Source organism: Scyliorhinus torazame, chromosome 1, assembly GCF_047496885.1.
Source record: "Scyliorhinus torazame isolate Kashiwa2021f chromosome 1, sScyTor2.1, whole genome shotgun sequence".
Lineage (NCBI taxonomy): Eukaryota > Metazoa > Chordata > Chondrichthyes > Carcharhiniformes > Scyliorhinidae > Scyliorhinus > Scyliorhinus torazame.
The window spans coordinates 87852540-87870358 of record NC_092707.1 but is presented as its reverse complement, the minus strand read 5'-3'; the positions used below and the strand labels follow the sequence as shown (position 1 = coordinate 87870358).

General features: G+C 52.4%; 1 protein-coding gene across 4 annotated transcripts in view; it reads right to left on the bottom strand.

Annotated features, from left to right (window-relative positions):
• LOC140409353 (solute carrier family 2, facilitated glucose transporter member 11-like) overlaps positions 1-17819 on the bottom strand; it is a 138244-nt gene that overhangs the window by 20573 nt on the left and 99852 nt on the right. For 3 of the 4 annotated variants that reach the window (XM_072497784.1, XM_072497791.1, XM_072497800.1), the window contains exons 6-7: positions 12743-12891; positions 6923-7110 (exon numbers count right to left, since the gene is read on the bottom strand). In XM_072497784.1, coding sequence (XP_072353885.1) covers positions 6923-7110; positions 12743-12891 — 337 coding nt within the window. The remainder of the gene's footprint in view (positions 1-6922; positions 7111-12742; positions 12892-17819) is intronic. The other variant, XM_072497808.1, reaches the window with a different exon arrangement.

Genomic DNA, 17819 nt, shown 5'->3' with positions numbered 1-17819 from the left:
TCACTGTTCTAGAAACAGAGGACGCAATCTTCCCAAAAGGGAACAAAGTCCCCGAGCGAGCATGTTTAGCCGCGTGTTTCCCAGCACGCACAGTGCCGAGACACCTGGCTATTCAATGTGACTCGCTTTGAATAAGGGACCTGGATGGGGAACGCACGGCCGAGGCCTCACACAGCCCCGTTTTTTACAATGAAGAGCTCCGCTCGCCGGAAGTCCCCATTGAAGTCATTTCTAAATTCGGCCCGATCTCCAAGGCCCCCCCCAAAAAACCTGACCTCTTCCCCAGGCCGAATACAATACAGGAGCCCCCCCCCCCCAACATTCACACTGGGCAAGCCAGGCCCTGTCGTGCAGAAAATGCCAGCTTGGCCGTGCAAACTGGCACCCTGGCAATGCTCATGTTAGCTGGAAGTGCCACCTGGGCACCTTGGAAGTGCCAGGCTGGCATCCAGATGTCACTGCCAAGGTGCCCAGCTGGCACTGCCAGGATGCCAGGCTAGCACTTCCAGGGTACCCAAGTGGCACCTGTCCAAAGGGCATGCAGCTGGGAGAATCCGATTCCCCTGGAGACCCCCACGAGTGCCGTTCCATCAGGTCACCGTTTGTGGGGACCAGTGCTGAACAGCGCTCGCCCGAGGTCTCTGAGGCGAAGGGACTGAAACTTACAGGAAACTGCGAGGCCAGGATAGAGTGGACGTGGCAAGGATGTTTCCATTTGTAGGAAAAACTAGAACCAGAGGACACAATCTCAGACTAAAGGGATGATCCTATAGCCAGAGGGTGGTGAATCTGTGGAACTCTTTCCTGCAGAAGGCTGTGGAGGCCAAATCACTGAGTATCTTTAAGACAGAGATAGATAGGTTCTTGATTAATGAGGGGATCAGGGTTTATGGGGAGAAGGCAGGAGAATGGGGATGAGAAAAATATCAGACATGATTGAATGTCGGAGCAGACTCGATGGGCCGAGTGGACTAATTCTGCTCCCACGTCTTATGGTCTTATGGTACCTCGGGAATCTGCACATTAGAGAGGCTTACTGCCTTGCTCTAATATGCAGATTTGCCTAAAGGTTATCCCGCCCATTGTGAGTGGGATTCACCTCGCAACGCCTCGCGAGATTGCGTTTAACCTTGCAAGGCGTTGCAAGCCGGATAGATCCAGAAAGCTTGGTCTCCCGGCTTTCAATGCCACGCTGCGCCATGGAAAATTACATGTGGAAGAAGGACTCAATGGTTTGATCATGTTTAACAGAGGGCTCTGAATGAGTCGTGGCCATTGTTGAAGCAGGTACGGTGCTGGTGAGAGAGATGGAAATTTAGCCCTTTCCTCCCCTTCGGCGGTCATCTTGCACCAACCACTGTACTGTCTCCTCCCTTTGGTGAAGGAAATTGATGAATTTCTCCAGCTTTACCATCATTTAGACGTCTTGAAGCATTTGAGGGTCAGATGGCCAATTTCCCTACTGGGGAAATGGGAAGGAATAGCTCCAGCTGAAGTTGAATGTTCTCAGCTCAGATATAATGAGAATGTGGTAAGTATTGTACATATTCGCCATTGATCGACTTGCCAAGTTTGGTCTTCATTGCTCAACTACAGCGGTCTACTTGACAGCACTGATTTCAGTTCCCATTCTGCTTATGGAAGCTGCAAACATCAGAAAAGAGACTGAACTATAACAGTCCTGTTCTGAACCCCTGTCAGTGTCACTCTGAAATCAGCTGCACAGCAGTGCAGGAGTTGTCCATCTCCCAAATATTCTGTCCTTTCTGTAGAGAAACTACCGCCCTTGCTGGAATCAGTACATTATTATACGGGAATGCTTCATGAACTATTGCAATGTCCTAATCTGCAATGTGGCGGTGCTAGGTTAGTTTGTTTCGATTTTGTTAAGTGCAGCATTGAATAAAATGTTTGACATTGAATCATCAGAACGCATTCTATGTGTGTAGCGCACAAAGACTCCGTGAGACGAATAGAGTGAAGTCGATGAGGCTTTATTAAGCGTGTCTGTTCCCCCGCAGCTCGATAGTAAACTGGCCTGCGGGGGAAGACTCCGGCTTCTTATACTCCGCCTTCAGGGCGGAGCTAGAGGTCAACGGCCAACCAGGACCCGGGATCTGTCAGCCAATGACATTAGGGCTTCCAGTCCCACATGACCCCCAATACATACTACCACATTCACCCCTTGTCAAAAATGAACCCGGCGGGGTGATGCTTCGTATGGTGGTAAGGGTTTACAGGGCTGGTCCTGGGAGGAAAAAAACATTCACAAGGCAATACAGTATTGTACAATTTTGTCCTGTTGCAACTATTTACAGAGGGTATGGGAAGAAAAGCAAAATGTTCTTGTGAAAAGTCCATATTTAGTTTTAGATCGGTCGGGCGGTCTGGTCGTCCGTGTCGATCGCCTCGGCCCCGGTGGTGGTGGTGCTTGTACCGGTGTTGTCGCCTCCAGGAGCCTTACGGTTTCAGCTTGGGCTTTATTCTTGGTCGGTGCTGAGGGGAGGGGAACCGATCCTCCTGGGAAGGGGGCGGTCGCGGGGTGCGGCGGTGGCAGGAAGGGGGGGGGGTTGGGTTGATGGTGTCGGGGGGGTGTGCGTGTTGCCGGCGGGCGCCAGATCCCGCAGGGAGACCGTGTCCTGTCGGCCGTCGGGGTACTCCACGTAGGCATACTGGGGGTTCGTGTGGAGGAGGTGAACCCTTTCGACCAACGGGTCCGCCTTATGTGCCCGCACATGCTTTCGGAGCAGGATGGGTCCTGGGGCCGCCAGCCAGGTCGGCAGCGACGTTCCAGAGGAGGACCTCCTAGGGAAAACAAGGAGATGCTCATGAGGCGTTTGATTAGTGCTCGTACATAATAACGACCGGATGGAGTGGAGAGCGTCCGGGAGGACCTCCTGCCACCGTGAAATTGGGAGGTCCCTGGACCGTAGGGCCAGTAGGACGGCCTTCCAGACCGTGCCGTTCCCCCTCTCTACTTGCCCGTTCCCCCGGGGGTTGTAGCTGGTCGTCCTGCTTGAGGCTATGCCCTTGCTGAGCAGGAACTGGCGCAGCTCGTCACTCATGAAAGAGGACCCCCTGTCGCTGTGGACGTATGCGGGGTAACCGAACAGTGTGAAGATGCCGTTCAGGGCTTTAATGACTGTGGCCGCGGTCATGTCAGAACAGGGAATGGCAAAAGGGAAGCGGGAGTAATCGTCCACCACATTAAGAAAATATGCGTTGCAGTCGGTGGAGGGGAGGGGCCCTTTGAAATCGAGACTGAGGCGTTCAAAGGGGCGGGAAGCCTTAATCAGGTGCGCTCCATCCGGCCTGAAAAAATGCAGCTTGCATTCCGTGCAGATGTGGCAGTCCCTTGTGACTGTACGGACCTCCTCTAAAGAGTATGGGAGATTGCGGGACTTGATGAAGTGGTAAAACCGAGTGACCCCCGGGTGGCAGAGGTCCTCGTGGAGGGTTTGGAGGCGGTTAATTTGTGCGTTGGCACATATGCCGCGGGATAGGGCATCGGACGGCTCGTTCAGCTTTCCGGGACGATACAAAATCTCATAGTTGAAGGTGGAGAGCTCGATCCTCCACCTTAAGATCTTGTCGTTTTTGATTTTGCCCCGCTGTGCATTATCGAACATGAAGGCTACCGACCGTTGGTCCCTGAGGAGAGTGAATCTCCTGCCGGCCAGGTAATGCCTCCAATGTCGCACAGCTTCCACTATGGCTTGGGCTTCCTTTTCTACTGAAGAGTGGCGGATTTCTGAGGCGTGGAGGGTCCGGGAGAAAAAGGCCACGGCGTCGCTCTCGACCTGGAAGGGGAGGGACTCGTCGATGGCGCGCATCGTGGCCTTTGCGATATCCGCTTTGATGCGGCTGAAGGCCTGGCAAGCCTCTGTCGACAGAGGCAAGGTCGTGGTCTGTATTAGGGGGCGGGCCTTGTCTGCGTACTGGGGGACCCACTGGGCGTAGTATGAAAAGAACCCCAGGCAGCATTTCAGGGCTTTTGGGCAGTGCGGGAGGGGAAATTCCATGAGTGCACGCATACGTTCGGGGTCGGGGCCTATTATCCCATTGCGCACTACGAAGCCCAGAATGGCTAGCCGATCGGTGCTAAAAACGCACTTGTCCTCGTTGTACGTGAGGTTCAAGGCTTTGGCGGTCTGGAGGAATTTTTGGAGGTTGGCGTCGTGGTCCTGCTGAACGTGGCAGCAGATGGTTACATTGTCGAGATACGGGAACGTGGCCCGCAACCCATGTTGATCAACCATTCGGTCCATCTCCCGTTGGAAGACCGAGACCCCGTTTGTGACGCCAAAAGGGACCCGTAGGAAATGGTATAATCGCCCGTCTGCCTCGAAGGCTGTGTACTTGCGGTCACTTGGGCGGATGGGGAGCTGATGGTAGGCGGACTTGAGGTCCACGGTGGAGAAGACTTATATTGGGCAATCCGGCTGACCATGTCGGATATGCGGGGGAGAGGGTACGCGTCTAGTTGTGTGTACCTGCTGATGGTCTGGCTATAGTCAATGACCATCCTTTGTTTCTCCCCTGTCTTCACTACTACCACCTGCGCTCTCCAGGGACTATTGCTGGCCTGGATTATGCCCTCCTTTAGTAGCCGCTGGACTTTGGACCGAATGAAGGTCCGGTCCTGGGCGCTGTACCGTCTGCTCCTAGTGGTGACGGGTTTGCAATCCGGGGTGAGGTTCGCAAACAAGGACGGGGGTTGCACCTTGAGGGTTGCGAGGCCGCAGATAGTGAGTGGGGGTATTGGGCCGCCGAATTTGAACGTAAGGCTCTGTAGATTGCATTGGAAATCTAATCCCAGCAAGGTGGGGGCACAGAGTTGGGGAAGGATGTTTAGTTTGTAGTTTTTGAACTCCCTCCCCTGCACCGTTAGGGTAACTATGCAGAATCCCTGGATCTGTACGGAGTGGGATCCTGCAGCTAGGGAAATCTGTTGTGCGCTGGGATAGGTGGTCAAGGAACAGCGTCTTACCGTGTCGGGGTGTATAAAGCTCTCCGTGCTCCCGGAGTCAACTAGGCATGGCGTCTCGTGGCCGTTTATTAGCACCGTTGTCGTCTGGAGTGTCCGGGGCCGAGCTTGATCGAGCGTAATTGAAGCGAGACGTGGTTGTAGCAGTGGAGTGGGGTCCGTTGTTGCCGTCCAAGATGGCGTCGGGGATGGACAAAATGGCCACCCCCATACATCGCATGTGGCTGGGGGGTCACAAGATGGCGGCGGGGGTGGACAAAATGGCCGCCCCCACGCGTCGTACAGGTCTGGGGCGGTCCAAGATGGCGGCGCCCCTCCTCCCCTCGTGGTGGCCGGGACCCAAAATGGCGGCGTCTGCGGGTCGCACATGGTGCGCTGGGGGGGCTGGGGAGCACTAGGACCGCGAGCGCTAGGACCGCGAGCGCTAGGACCGCGCGGAGCTCCCTCACCGGGGACAGCGGTGGTCGGGGCCCAAGTAGGTGTCGCCGGCGGGTCAGGCGTGGGGCACGGGGCGGGGGATAGGGGGGCGTTAGGGACGCGCAAAACTCCCTCCTCTCCGTGGAGAGTGTTGGCCGGGACCCAAAGCGGTAGCGCCGGCGGCGGGTCATACATGGGCTGCGGGGAGGGGGGTTGGGGAGCATAAGCGGCGTGCAGGGCTCCCTGTTCTCTCGGGACCGCGGTGGTCGGGACCCAGAGCGGCTGCGCCTGCGGGTCGTACATGGCGTGCTGGGGGGGTTGGGGCGCGTAAACGGCTTGCAGGGCTCCCTGTTCTCCCGGGACAGCGGCGACCTCGCGGGACCGGCACACAACCGCATAATGGCCCTTTTTCCCGCAGCTTTTGCAGATAGCTGCGCGGGCCGGGCAGCGCTGTCGGGGGTGTTTCGCCTGGCCGCAGAAATAACAGCGGGCGCCCCCGGTGCGACTCGGCGTTTGGACCGCGCAAGCCTGTGGGGTGTCCGGGGGGGGGGGGGGTAGAGGGTTTGCCGCGACGGGTACGTACGGGGCCCAATGGGCTGCCGCGCGGTTGGGGCCGTAGGCGCGGGTATTACGCGCGGCCATGTCTAGGGAGGCTGCCAGGGCCCGTGCCTCTGAGAGTCCTAGCGACTCTTTTTCTAGAAGTCTTTGGCGGATTTGGGAGGATTGCATACCTGCCACAAAAGCATCGCGCATTAACATGTCCGTGTGTTCGTTTGCGTTCACCAACGGGCAGCTGCAGGCTCGTCCCAAAATCAGCCGCGCGGCGTAGAATTCGTCCATCGATTCTCCGGGAGCTTGCCGTCTCGTCGCGAGCTGGTAGCGAGCGTAGATTTGGTTAACTGGGCAGACATAGAGACTTTTCAGTGCTGCGAACGCCGTCTGGAAATCCTCCGTGTCTTCGATGAGGGAGAAAATCTCCGTGCTCACCCTCGAGTGCAGGACCTGCAGTTTTTGGTCTTCTGTGACCCGGCCGGTGGTCGTTCTGAGGTAGGCCTCGAAGCAAGTCTGCCAGTGCTTGACGGCTGCTGCCGCGTTCACTGCATGGGGGCTGATCCTCAGGCATTCCGGAATGATCCTGAGCTCCATAGTCCTTTTTAGGCACGCTTAATAAATTGTAGCGCACAAAGACTCTGTGAGACGAATAGAGTGAAGTCGATGAGGCTTTATTAAGCGTGTCTGTTCCCCCGCAGCTCGATAGTAAACTGGCCTGCGGGGGAAGACTCCGGCTTCTTATACTCCGCCTTCAGGGCGGAGCTAGAGGTCAACGGCCAACCAGGACCCGGGATCTGTCAGCCAATGACATTAGGGCTTCCAGTCCCACATGACCCCCAGTACATACTACCACAATGTGCTAAGGACATTGACAGCTCCCAGGTCACTGATTTCTATCTGAGCAGAATTGAGTGAGAATTTAAACTGTTGTGTCGAGAAAACTCTTGTAATCGACATGATACTTACAATATTGATCCCACTTAACTGCATGCCCGCACTGACAGCCATGCCTGTTAAGAACTGACATCGTATCGTTTTGTCTCTGACTAGCTGGATGAGGTTCTTCTTGCTTTCTCCCTTCGTCTGTGCCCTTTCTGCCATCATGTCTTCAACCTCCTCAGTGAAATCGCCCGAACCCCACAAACTTTGAAGAGCTTTGAGGAAGAGAAAACAACAAAGATAATGAATTGGAATCAATGCTATGTGATCTTTGACCTCTTCCAGGAGCAGTTGACTATCTATGCTGCACTTATACATTTTGGGACTTTCACCTCAGTTGTTTTCCTGTGTAAAAGATTGCTTTAATAAGCAGGCACCAATTTTGATTTTTCTGCGTTAAGCTGTGCCTATACCTGCTCAAAATCTAGATAATTGCAATCGTGGGGCCATTATATTCAGCTCGGGCTGGCAACTCTCCAGGATAGAACCAGGAGTCTCCAGGAATTGAAGATCAATCTCCAGGACATTGCTGTGTGCAACCCTGGAGAAAAATCATTGGAATATTAAAAAAGCTTATGGGCTGGATTCTCCGATTCTGCGGCTGTGTCCGCAGGATCCATCTGGTCTTACGACCAAAAAGTTGGCGCCGCCCCCGCACCGATCCTCCGCCCAGTGGGGAGGCGAGCAGCCATGCCGCATAAAGTCCCCTGGCTTTACCTGTGGATACGGCCGCAGAATGGCCGGGTCCATTGCCGCACATGCGCACGGCGGCGGCCTGCCAAAAACTGCACCCCTGTAACCCCCTCGCCACCCCAGGACCAACCCCCACTAGTCCCCCCAGCCCCCGCTGAAGCCCCCACTGCTGGAACGGCTCCCCCCCCCTGACTGTCGCGGCGCTGGACACAGTCCGCAATCGCCTCGCAAGGTCCCCGAAAGTTGTGAGCACACGCGCCCCACGCGGTCAGGGACCCGGCCCACTGGGGGCGGAGCATCGGGGGAGGGCATCAGGTGACGTCCTGAGGCCGTGCCGACATTATTCACGGTCAATCCACAAAAGCCGCACATTTTTGGACTATGGGAGGAAACCGGAGCACTGGGAGGAAACCCACGCAGACACGGAGTGGGGGAGAACGTGCAAACTCCACACAGACAGTCACCCGAAGCCAGAATTGAACCCCGGTCCCTGGAGCTGTGAGGCAGCAGTGCTAACCACTGTGCCACCGTGCCGTCCACAATATAATCTATATAATCTCTTTGACTAGGGAGTGTTTGGAATAAACACTCTATCAGACCATTATACAAGATTGGCAATAGTGTTTGTAATTTAGCATGGTGCTGAAGGTCATCAGTGCTCTCACATTATTTTTCCAGGCTCCTTAAACTCACAGACAGAAATCAGTTAATATTCCATCCATTAGTCTCTCTCGCTCTTTCAGAATTCTAGCACAGGAATGATGGGCTGAATGGCACTATTCTGCGCTGTCAGTCCCTACGGCTTTAGTCCATAATGCAACGGCTTTCTCATCTTTATGCACTTAAACAGGAACCATCAGTGGGAGGAGGTGAAGTTATATGCGACTTCTCATTTTCCCCAGGATATCACCGAATAGATTCACATGACCATGGGAGGGACATTTTTCTAACAATATCAAAAAGGCATGCAACCTCCATGAGAGAAAATTATGCTTCATCCCTTCATAACGGAATGGGGGAGCACGGTAGCATTGTGGATAGCACAATTGCTTCACAGCTCCAGGGTCCCAGGTTCGATTCCGGCCACTGTCTGTGCGGAGTCTGCACATCCTCCCCGTGTGTGCGTGGGTTTCCTCTGGGTACTCCGGTTTCCTCCCACAGTCCAAAGATGTGCAGGTTAGGTGGATTGGCCATGCTAAATTGCCCTTAGTGTCCAAAAATTGCCCTTAGTGTTGGGTGGGGTTACAGGGTTATGGGGATAGGGTGGAGGTGTTGACCTTGGGTAGGGTGCTCTTTCCAAGAGCCGGTGCAAACTCGATGGGCCGAATGGCCTCCTTCTGCACTGTAAATTCTATGACAAATTCTATGATAACTGATAGGAGTGAACAATCACACGACTCTTTGAAGGAGTATAAAGAATGGACATTGAGCACACTGTACAATATGTGATATCTGATTGGCTGCCACCAAATAACCTCAGTTCAGGTCATAAAAACAAACACAGGTGAAAGTCAGTGCGTCACATATATTACAATGACAAACCACTGGTTTACTTGAAAAGGATGGGCGGGATTCTCCGAAAATGGGGCTATGTCCCCACGCCAGCGGGAAAACCGGCGCCAATGATTCCGGCGTCAACGGCTCCCCAAGGTGAGGAATTCTCACCTTTCTGGGGGCTAGGTTGCCGCCGCAATCGTTGGCGCCGCTCCAGCTGGCGGCAAAGGGCCGGCGCGAGTTCGCCCATGCGCGGACCGGTCAGCGTGATCTCGCTCATGCGCGGACCGGCCGTCATATTTCTGCGCATGCGCAGGGGTGCTCTTCTCTGCGCTGGCCCCCAGGCAATATGGTGGGGCCCTCCAGGGGCCCGGCGCAAGGGTCAGATTTGTGAGATTCTTTATCATGCCATGGCATGTTTGTAGTCTTGTCATTGTTTCACAGTGTGCTGTGGCATTGTCCTTCATGTGCAGACTTGTACCATGTTGTACAGGTCGTTGTTTCATTGTTGTTGTTTCTGTCTTGGTTATTTTTGTTGGCATTCTTGTTGTTGTCGTTCTTGTTGTTCTTTTTGTCGCGCTTGTTGATTCTGTTTTCGCTTTTATTCTTGTTCTTTTCCTTGCCGTGCTTGTTGTTTCTGGGATGCTTCTTGGTGCTTTTGTCGTTCTTGTTGTGCTGCATGTTGTTTTTGTTGTTGCTGTTGTTCTTGTTTCTGCTGTGCTTCTTGCGGTTTTTGTTGTTCTTGTTGCGCTCAATGAGTGTGCCCTGTGGATGATTTGAGTCATTGTCACAGTTATTGGTGTCAGTGTCGTTTGTGGTATCGCCTACATGAGCGTATCTTCTTGAGAATTGTGAGAATGATCTAATGTTGCATTGATGTTGGTGACATCAGTCATTTGTGGTGGATTCGATTCCTCTTTGCTTACTTGGTACTCCTCTTCTAGAGTAATTTCTGGTTCACTTGAATCATCATTGATTTCTAGGTGCTCCTCTTTTGGAATCATTTCTGGTTCACTTGCATTATCTGTGATCTCTTTGTGCTCCTTTTCTGGAGTCAAAATCTTCCGGATTTCTATTGACGTGGTCTCTCTGGACTCTTGGGTGGCCGTCCTCTGATTATTAAGCGCTTCTGTACAGACGAGCTGAGATATGTCAGTCTCGCTGTGATCCTGCCCATCCTGTATGGGAATTGTGATTTCTTCGTCACTTGTCTCACATACAGTGGGTAGACATTCAGTGTCTTCTTCTGGTAGCTCAAATAAGCTTGATAGATCTTCATGGTCTTGTACATGCATAGCGTTCGCTATGGAGTGTTTGCTTGCTTCCATTTTTGAGTCTGTCACCGAGCTGTCTGTGGAGGTTTGCGTCGCTCTCTTTGTGGAGTCCTTCATCGCTCTCTCTGTGGAGTCCTTCATCGCTCTCTCTGTGGCGTTTGTCATCACGCTCTCTGTGGAGTTTGTCATCGCTCTCTGTGTGGAGTCTGTCATCGTTCTCTTTGTGGATCTGTGCTCTCTCAACGGAGTTGTTCTGTGCTCTCTGTGTGGCGTCGTCTTCGTCTTGGGTATTGCTGTCATCCAATGGACCAACGATCTGCCATGGCACCATGGTATTGGATTCATCTACCATGAGAAGAGTTGTATTGAGCTTTTCAACCGTGTTGCTGATGCTGTGATCAGGATCTCCGAATAACTCAGCCATGTCTGAGAAGTATTGTGTGTATTGCTCGATGGACAAATCATCACTTTTTGTTTCAGAGTTATGATCGTTCTCTTCATGTTCAATGAACAAAGCATCTTCTTGTGTGGAGGCTGGAACCCTTTGTGGTGCGTGGACCACTCTCTGTTTCTTGACGTCAGGCCGCAGCATAATCCTGCACTCACGAGTCGGGATGTCATATATGCTGGGCCGAAGATTCCCCATTCCGAAGAACTCATCGTCGGGGTCTTCACGGTACAACACCTCTAGTTGCGGTTCGGATTTGGTACTGGGGTAGCCACCTCCCAAGATGAAATCTTCGTCTGAGTCGTAGTCTATAAGGACCATATCATCTTCGAGGGTGGTGCTAACTGCTTGTTTCAGGATGTTGTGAGTTATTTTCAACTGCTGGTGTAAGTTCGGGCATTGTTCTGTCTTTTGAGGCAAGAAAATTGGGTTTTGCAGCTTTAAATTTCTTTTTGTTCATTTTCGTGCATTTCCCTTTTAAGTGGGCGTGGTCCTGGTCCTCTGTCGTCATGCGCTCGTGATGTCATGCGTAGGACTCGATTGCCCATGCGCACTCCGAGTTTCCTGTACTGTGCCCTCTTTTCGCAACTGAGCATGTGCGGCTCCTTTCTCAAGATGGCTGCCGCACAGAACCTCTGTCTTTCTCTGATTCAACCCTGCGTCCGCCTCGTGATGAGTGTTCGCGCCATTTTTACCGATTTTGTTTTCTAACTGATGGTTCTGTGTTTGTAGAGACTCAAAGTACTGATTTTGTTTTTGTTCATAAGCAAGGCATTTTTGTATAGCGATTTCTAGAGTTAGATACTTATTTTGTGAAAGTTCTTCCCTCAAATTTTTATCAGATAGTCCAGAAGTTAATTGATGCATTATCACAGTGTCTCTGAAATCAGCATAATCACAGCCTTGTGGAATTAGCTTGAGATTTGTAATAAAATCAGAGATGGGCACTCCATTTCTCTGACAAGCGTTAAATCTTTCCAGCATTTCACCAGAGTGACTCTTACAGTGTTCATCAAATTTTTTGAGTACAACTTCTAATTTGGTGTTGTCCTCACCTTCTAAGTAATTAAAGCAATTATAGATTTCTCTAGCTTCATGCCCTCCTGTTGAGAGTCGTAGGGCTATTTTCGTTGCGTCAGAGGCAGTGCTTAAATCATTAGCTGCGATAAATATTTGGAACAGCTGTTCAAACATTTTCCAGTCATAGCTTAAATTACCGGTTGTTTCCAGCTGCCATGGAGTTCCAACAAGTTCCATGAATCAGTTAGTCGTCGAGGATCCATTTGCTGCGAAGTCTTCCACAGTCGAATATCCGGTTTAAGTTTTTCTTCTCTTGCTGGTGTCTAGCTAGCTTTCTGAAATCACTCCTGATATCATATGTTATTCTCTAAGTCTGAATAAAGATTGTAGACTTCCAGTTAACACAAATACTTTATTCAATGGGTTTGTTCTGTTTCCAGAGCTTAACTAGATATAATACAGTCAAGAGGTATGACCAGTGAAGCTAAGGTAAGCTGCCTATGCTGAGCTGTCTCTGTCTGCTGCTGCTCACTAGCCCTGTGCTTCTGAAAGAGGTGGATCCTACCTTGGGCTGGACCCTTTATACCCGTCTCTGATGCCCTCTAGTGATGCTGTGGCTGTTACATCTGTCTGCAGTCCCTGTTGTATGTGCAGATGTATGTACAGATGTACAGATCACTACAGGCCACTCGGCCCATCGGTGCCTGAAGAATCGGCAGGAGGGTGCTGTCAACGGCCCCCGACTGGTGTGGCGGGAATCCCACCCCCGCCCGAAAAATGGCGCTGGTGCATAGAGCAGCCGGCGTCGGGGCGGCAGGGTGGGATTCGCACCTCCCCCGGGGATTCTCCGACCCGGCGCAGGGTCGGAGAATCCCGCCCGATATCTCCCATTGGGAACTGCCCTACATTTGCACTTACCATCTATGCACTGAGCTAGGTTTCCTCTCTCCATGAGTAGGTATCTGGGGCTCTCAGGAACCCAAAGCAGGGCGATGACCTGAATCAGGGCAGGTAACCCACTGAAGGCCAGCTGTAAGTGCCAGGTATTTTCACCGCCGAGAATTTGCCTGGAAAAGTGCACAGCAAGGTTAGGTAACAGTCTGGCTCCAAAATAAATTCTACTTCTCTACATCTAGCACCACCTCAGGACATCCCAAAAGCACTTTACAACCATTCAAGTACTTTCAAAGTGAAGCCACTCTTGGAATGTAGGAAATTCAGCAACTAATTGATGCAGAGCAAAAATCCCCCAGACAACAATGAGATAATGACCAACCTTTAGTGAGGTTGGTTAGGGGATAAATATTGGCCAGAGCTCCCCTGCCTTTCTTCAGACAGTGTCATGCTGGGAACCTCTGCATCTGACTGTGGGGATAGCAGGCAATCAGCCTGACAATTTAGAGGGATTAGGAGCGATGGTGGTGAGGTAGAGCTGGGTATTTGTCAGGTACACATGGTGTACTGACCTCATGCATTGGAAATATGTTAGCAAAGGGCAGAAAGTAGATGAGGTAGAGGAGGACATCAAGAATAAATCAATGGGCATTCCTAGGAATCCTAGACTTAGATTTACAGCTTTTCCCACGCCGAGGGACGCACTAGGCAAGCAAAGAACTCCATTCTCTCCTGTCCACAGCAAATGTTCTCACACAGGTTGTGTCTGTTGCCCCAAGGAGAGTGGGGCCGAAAAGAAAACAGATGCCGGGATAAATATTCGATGGACCTGTTGTCTCGTTGAACTGGGCACCATGCAAATCTCCAGGAATGTAGTGACTTGTACTGATAGCTGACTGAATGCCCAGCGGGGGGAGCCTGGCAGTGTAAGTGGCTAGCACGCCTTCCAGCTAAACTACATCAAGTCGCTTGGATGTACAGAACTTGAGCATTGCTGAAAAAAGGGACATGCTGTTGAAGCTTGCGCTATCGGGACAGATTCACCAAAATTCCAAGGGTGTGATTCTCCGGCCTCCCAGCCGCGTGCTTCTCGATGGCAGGAGACCGCGCGCCGCTCGCTAGTGGCAGGATTCTCTGCTCCCGCCGCTTTCAATGCGAATTCCCATTGAAGCCACCCCATGCCGCCGGGAAGCCCACGGGCGAGGGTACTCTGCCGGCTAGACCAGAGAATCCGGCCGCCAGCGAACGGCTGAGAATTCCGGCCCAAATCGCAAAGAGAGCAACAAACTGAGATTGGCAATAAGCTACATCTCTTAAAGGGGACCTGCACTGATTGTAAGGAAACTGCAGCTGGAGGCGTGGCTGGAACCACAAGCAACCCAAATGGAACAACAGGAAAGAGACAAGGCACTCAGGGTCTCAGATATAGTGCTGAATGTTAGTCCAGGAATCTTCTATAGGAGAGACGTTATGTGTTTCTGGAAGGAGGGAGGGAGTGGGAGGGGGGGTCAGGGTGTCCTGATGGAACATCCTCAAAAGGGAGTGAGATTAGTTGGCCAGGCAGGTCAATTCATTGACATCTGCTCTTGAGAACCTGGCAGCAGTGCCACAACAAGTTCCAAGATCTCACACGGGTGATCAAGGTCAGTGAATGCATCTTGACATGAGACCTCCTACCCACCACAGCCTCTCACACTGATCTATGCAACCCATCACTCAGCCAGCAGCAGTCACTGGTGCTCAGGACTGCCATTCACATGCTCCACCTCACACACCTCCCAAAGGCACAAACCTTACAGCCAGCCCCTGCTGCTTTCAACTATTCAGCAATGGCAGGCACATCACTTAAACACAGTGCAATACAATGACTGATATTCTTTCCTCACTTGCAGATGCTAGGTGTGAGGGTGAGCTGTGAGGAGGATGCAGAGATGCTTCAATGTGATTTGGAAAGGCCGAGTGAGTGGGCAAATGATTGGCACATGCAGTATAATGAGGATAAACGTGAGGTTAGACACTTTGGTAGCAAAAACAGGAAGGCAGATTATTATCTGAATAGCTATGGCTTGGGAGCGGGATATATGCAACGGGACCTGAGTGTCCTCGTACACCAGTCGCTGAAAGTAAACTTGCAGGTACAGCAGACGGTAAAGAAGGTAAATGGTGTTGGCTTTGATAGCGAGAGGATTCGAGTACAGGAGCAGGGATGTGTTGCTGCAATTACATAAAGGGGCTTGGTGAGGCCACACCTGGAATATTGTGTGCAGTTTCGGTCTCCTTATCTGAGGAAGGATGTTTTGCTATGGAGGGAGTGCAGTGAACGTTTACCAGACTGATTCCTGGGATGGCGGGACTGTGAAGAGAGATTGAGTCGGTTACGATTATACTCACTGGAGTTTAGAAGGATGAGGGGGAATCTCATAGAAACTATAAAATTCTAACAGGATTAGACAAGGTAGATGCAGGAAGGGTGTTCCTGATGGCTCAGAGTCCAGAACCAGGGGCGGGATTCTCCGACCCCACGCCGGGTCGTAGAATCGGCGGGGGCTGGCGTGAATCCCGCCCCCGACGTGTCCCGAATTCTCCGCCACCAGAGATTCGGCGGGGGCGGCAATCGCACCGCGCCGGTTGGCGGGCCCACCCCCGCCGATTCTCCGGCCGCGACGGGCCGAAGTCCCGCTGCTGGAATGCCTGTCTTGCCGGCGTGGATTAAACCACCTTTTGAACGGCGGGACAAGGCGGCGCGGGCGGGCTCCAGGGTCCTGGGGGAGGAGGGGGGGGGGGCCGCGGGGCGATCTGGCCCCAGGAGGTGCCCCCACGGTGGCCTGGCCCGCGATTGGGGCCCACTGATCCGCGGGCGGGCCTGTGCCGTGTGGGCACTCTTTTTCTTCCGCCTTCGCCATGGTCTTCACTATGGCAGAGGCGGAAGCGACCCCCTCCCCTGCGCATGCGCGGGGATGACGTCAGCAGCCGCTGACGCTCCAGCGCATGCGCCGACCCGCGTCGCCCGGCGAAGATCTTTTGGCCCCGGCTGGTGTGGCGCCAAAGGCCTTCCACGCCAGCCGGCAGAGCGGGAACCGTTCCGGCGCGGGCCTAGCCCCTCAAGGTGAGGGCTTGGCCCCCAAAGGTGCGGAGACTTCCGCACCTTTGGGGCGGCACAACGCCGGAGTGGTTCCCGCCACTCCATTACTCCGGAACCCCCCGCCCCGCCGGGTAGGGGAGAATCCCGCCCCTGATGAGGAGAACTTTCTTCACCCAGAGAGTGGTCAGCCTATGGAATTCACTACCAAAGAAAGCAGCTGAGATGAAAACATTGTGAGCGGGATTCTTCGTTGGCGGGATTCTCCGTTGGCGGGATTCCCCGTCGGCAGGATCCTCCACTTCACCAGTAGTGCACTCACGCCCACTGATTTCTCGACAGCATGGGGTGGCCACAATGGGAAATTCCATTGGCCGGCTGCTGGGACGGTGGATCCCGCTGCCGGCGGGGGTGCGCCGCACCCGAAAATGGGCCTGGCAGGACGGAGAATCCCCCCCCCCATGTTTTCAAGAAGGATCAGATATAGCACTCGGGGAAGGGATCAAAGGACATGGCTGGGGGGGGGGGGAACAGGGTACTGAGTTGGATGATCAGCCATGATCATAATGAATGGCGGTACAGGCTCGAAGGGCCGAATGGCCTCCTCCTATTCCTAGTTTCTGTTTTGGTGTTTTGTTCGGCAAGGTGTCCATAACTGTAGGGAGCAGAGCAGGACCAGTGATGGGATGCACATAGCAACATAGAAACAGTAGTAGGCCATTCAGCCCCTCGAGTCTGTCCCGCCATTCAATGAGATCATGGTCTATCTGCGACCTACCTCCATATACCTGCCTTTGACACATATCCCTTAATATCTTTGCTCAACAAAAATCGATCTATCTCAGATTTAAAATTAACAACTAATCTAGCTTCAACTGCTGTTTGTGGGAGAGAATTCCAAATCACTACCACCCTCTGAGTGAAGAATTTCTTCCTAACATCTCTCCTGAATGGTTTAGCTCTAATGTGTACATTATATCCCCTAGTCAGAATCTCCAACCAGTGGAAACAGTATATCTTTATTTACCCTGTCTTTCCCTGTTAATGTCTTGGATACTTAATCAGATCACCACTTAACCTTCGAAATTCTATTGAAAACAAGTCCAATTTGAGCAATCTCTCCTCGGAACTCACACGCTGTAATCCAGGTATCATTTTTGTAAACCTATGTTACACCCCCTCCAAGGCCAAAATATCCTTCCTAAGATGTGGTTCCCAGAACTGCTCACAGTCTCCAAGTGGGGTCTAACCAGGGTTTTGTATAGCTGCAGCATAACCCCTGTGTCTTTATACTCCAATCCTCTAGCTATAAAGGCTCGCATTCCATTAGCCTTCTTGATTATTTTCTGCACTTGTTCATGACATTTTAAGGATCTGAATCGCCAAGTCTCTTTGGACATCCACTGTACTTAACCTCTTTCCATTTAGAAAGTACTCTGCTCTATCCTTTTTTGATTCAAAATGGATAACCTCACATCTGCTTACATTGAATTCCATTTGCCATAATTTTGGCAATTCACCTAGTCTATCAATATCTTCTTGCAATTTTATGCTATCGTCGAGGCTGTCTACAATGCCACCTAACTTTGTATCATCCGGATCACTTCCGGTTGCGGCTATGCGGAGCTAAGCCGCACATTTCGGTGGCACCCGCTAAAACGGACTTTTGGGCTCTCCAGAGGAGCCCCAACGGCAATTTTTCGACGACCTCCCGTGTGGGAAGGTGAGAGCAAGGTCCCCCCTCCATAGTATATGGAGTGGACCAGAAGTGGGGCGGTCAAAAAAGAGGTTTTGGAGCAGCGAAAGAAGCGAGGGAGAAAAAACAAGATGGCGGAGATCGAGCGGCATGGGGGCCGGAGCAGCAGGAGTTTCTCAGGCGCTGCGTGGAGGAGCTTAAGAAAGAGGTGCTGGCGCCACTGCTGACGGCGATCGAGGGGCTAAAGGAGACCCAGAAGGCCCACGGGGCGGAGATCCGGGAGGTGCGGGAAAAAGTCGCAGAGAACGAGGACGAGATCTTGGGCC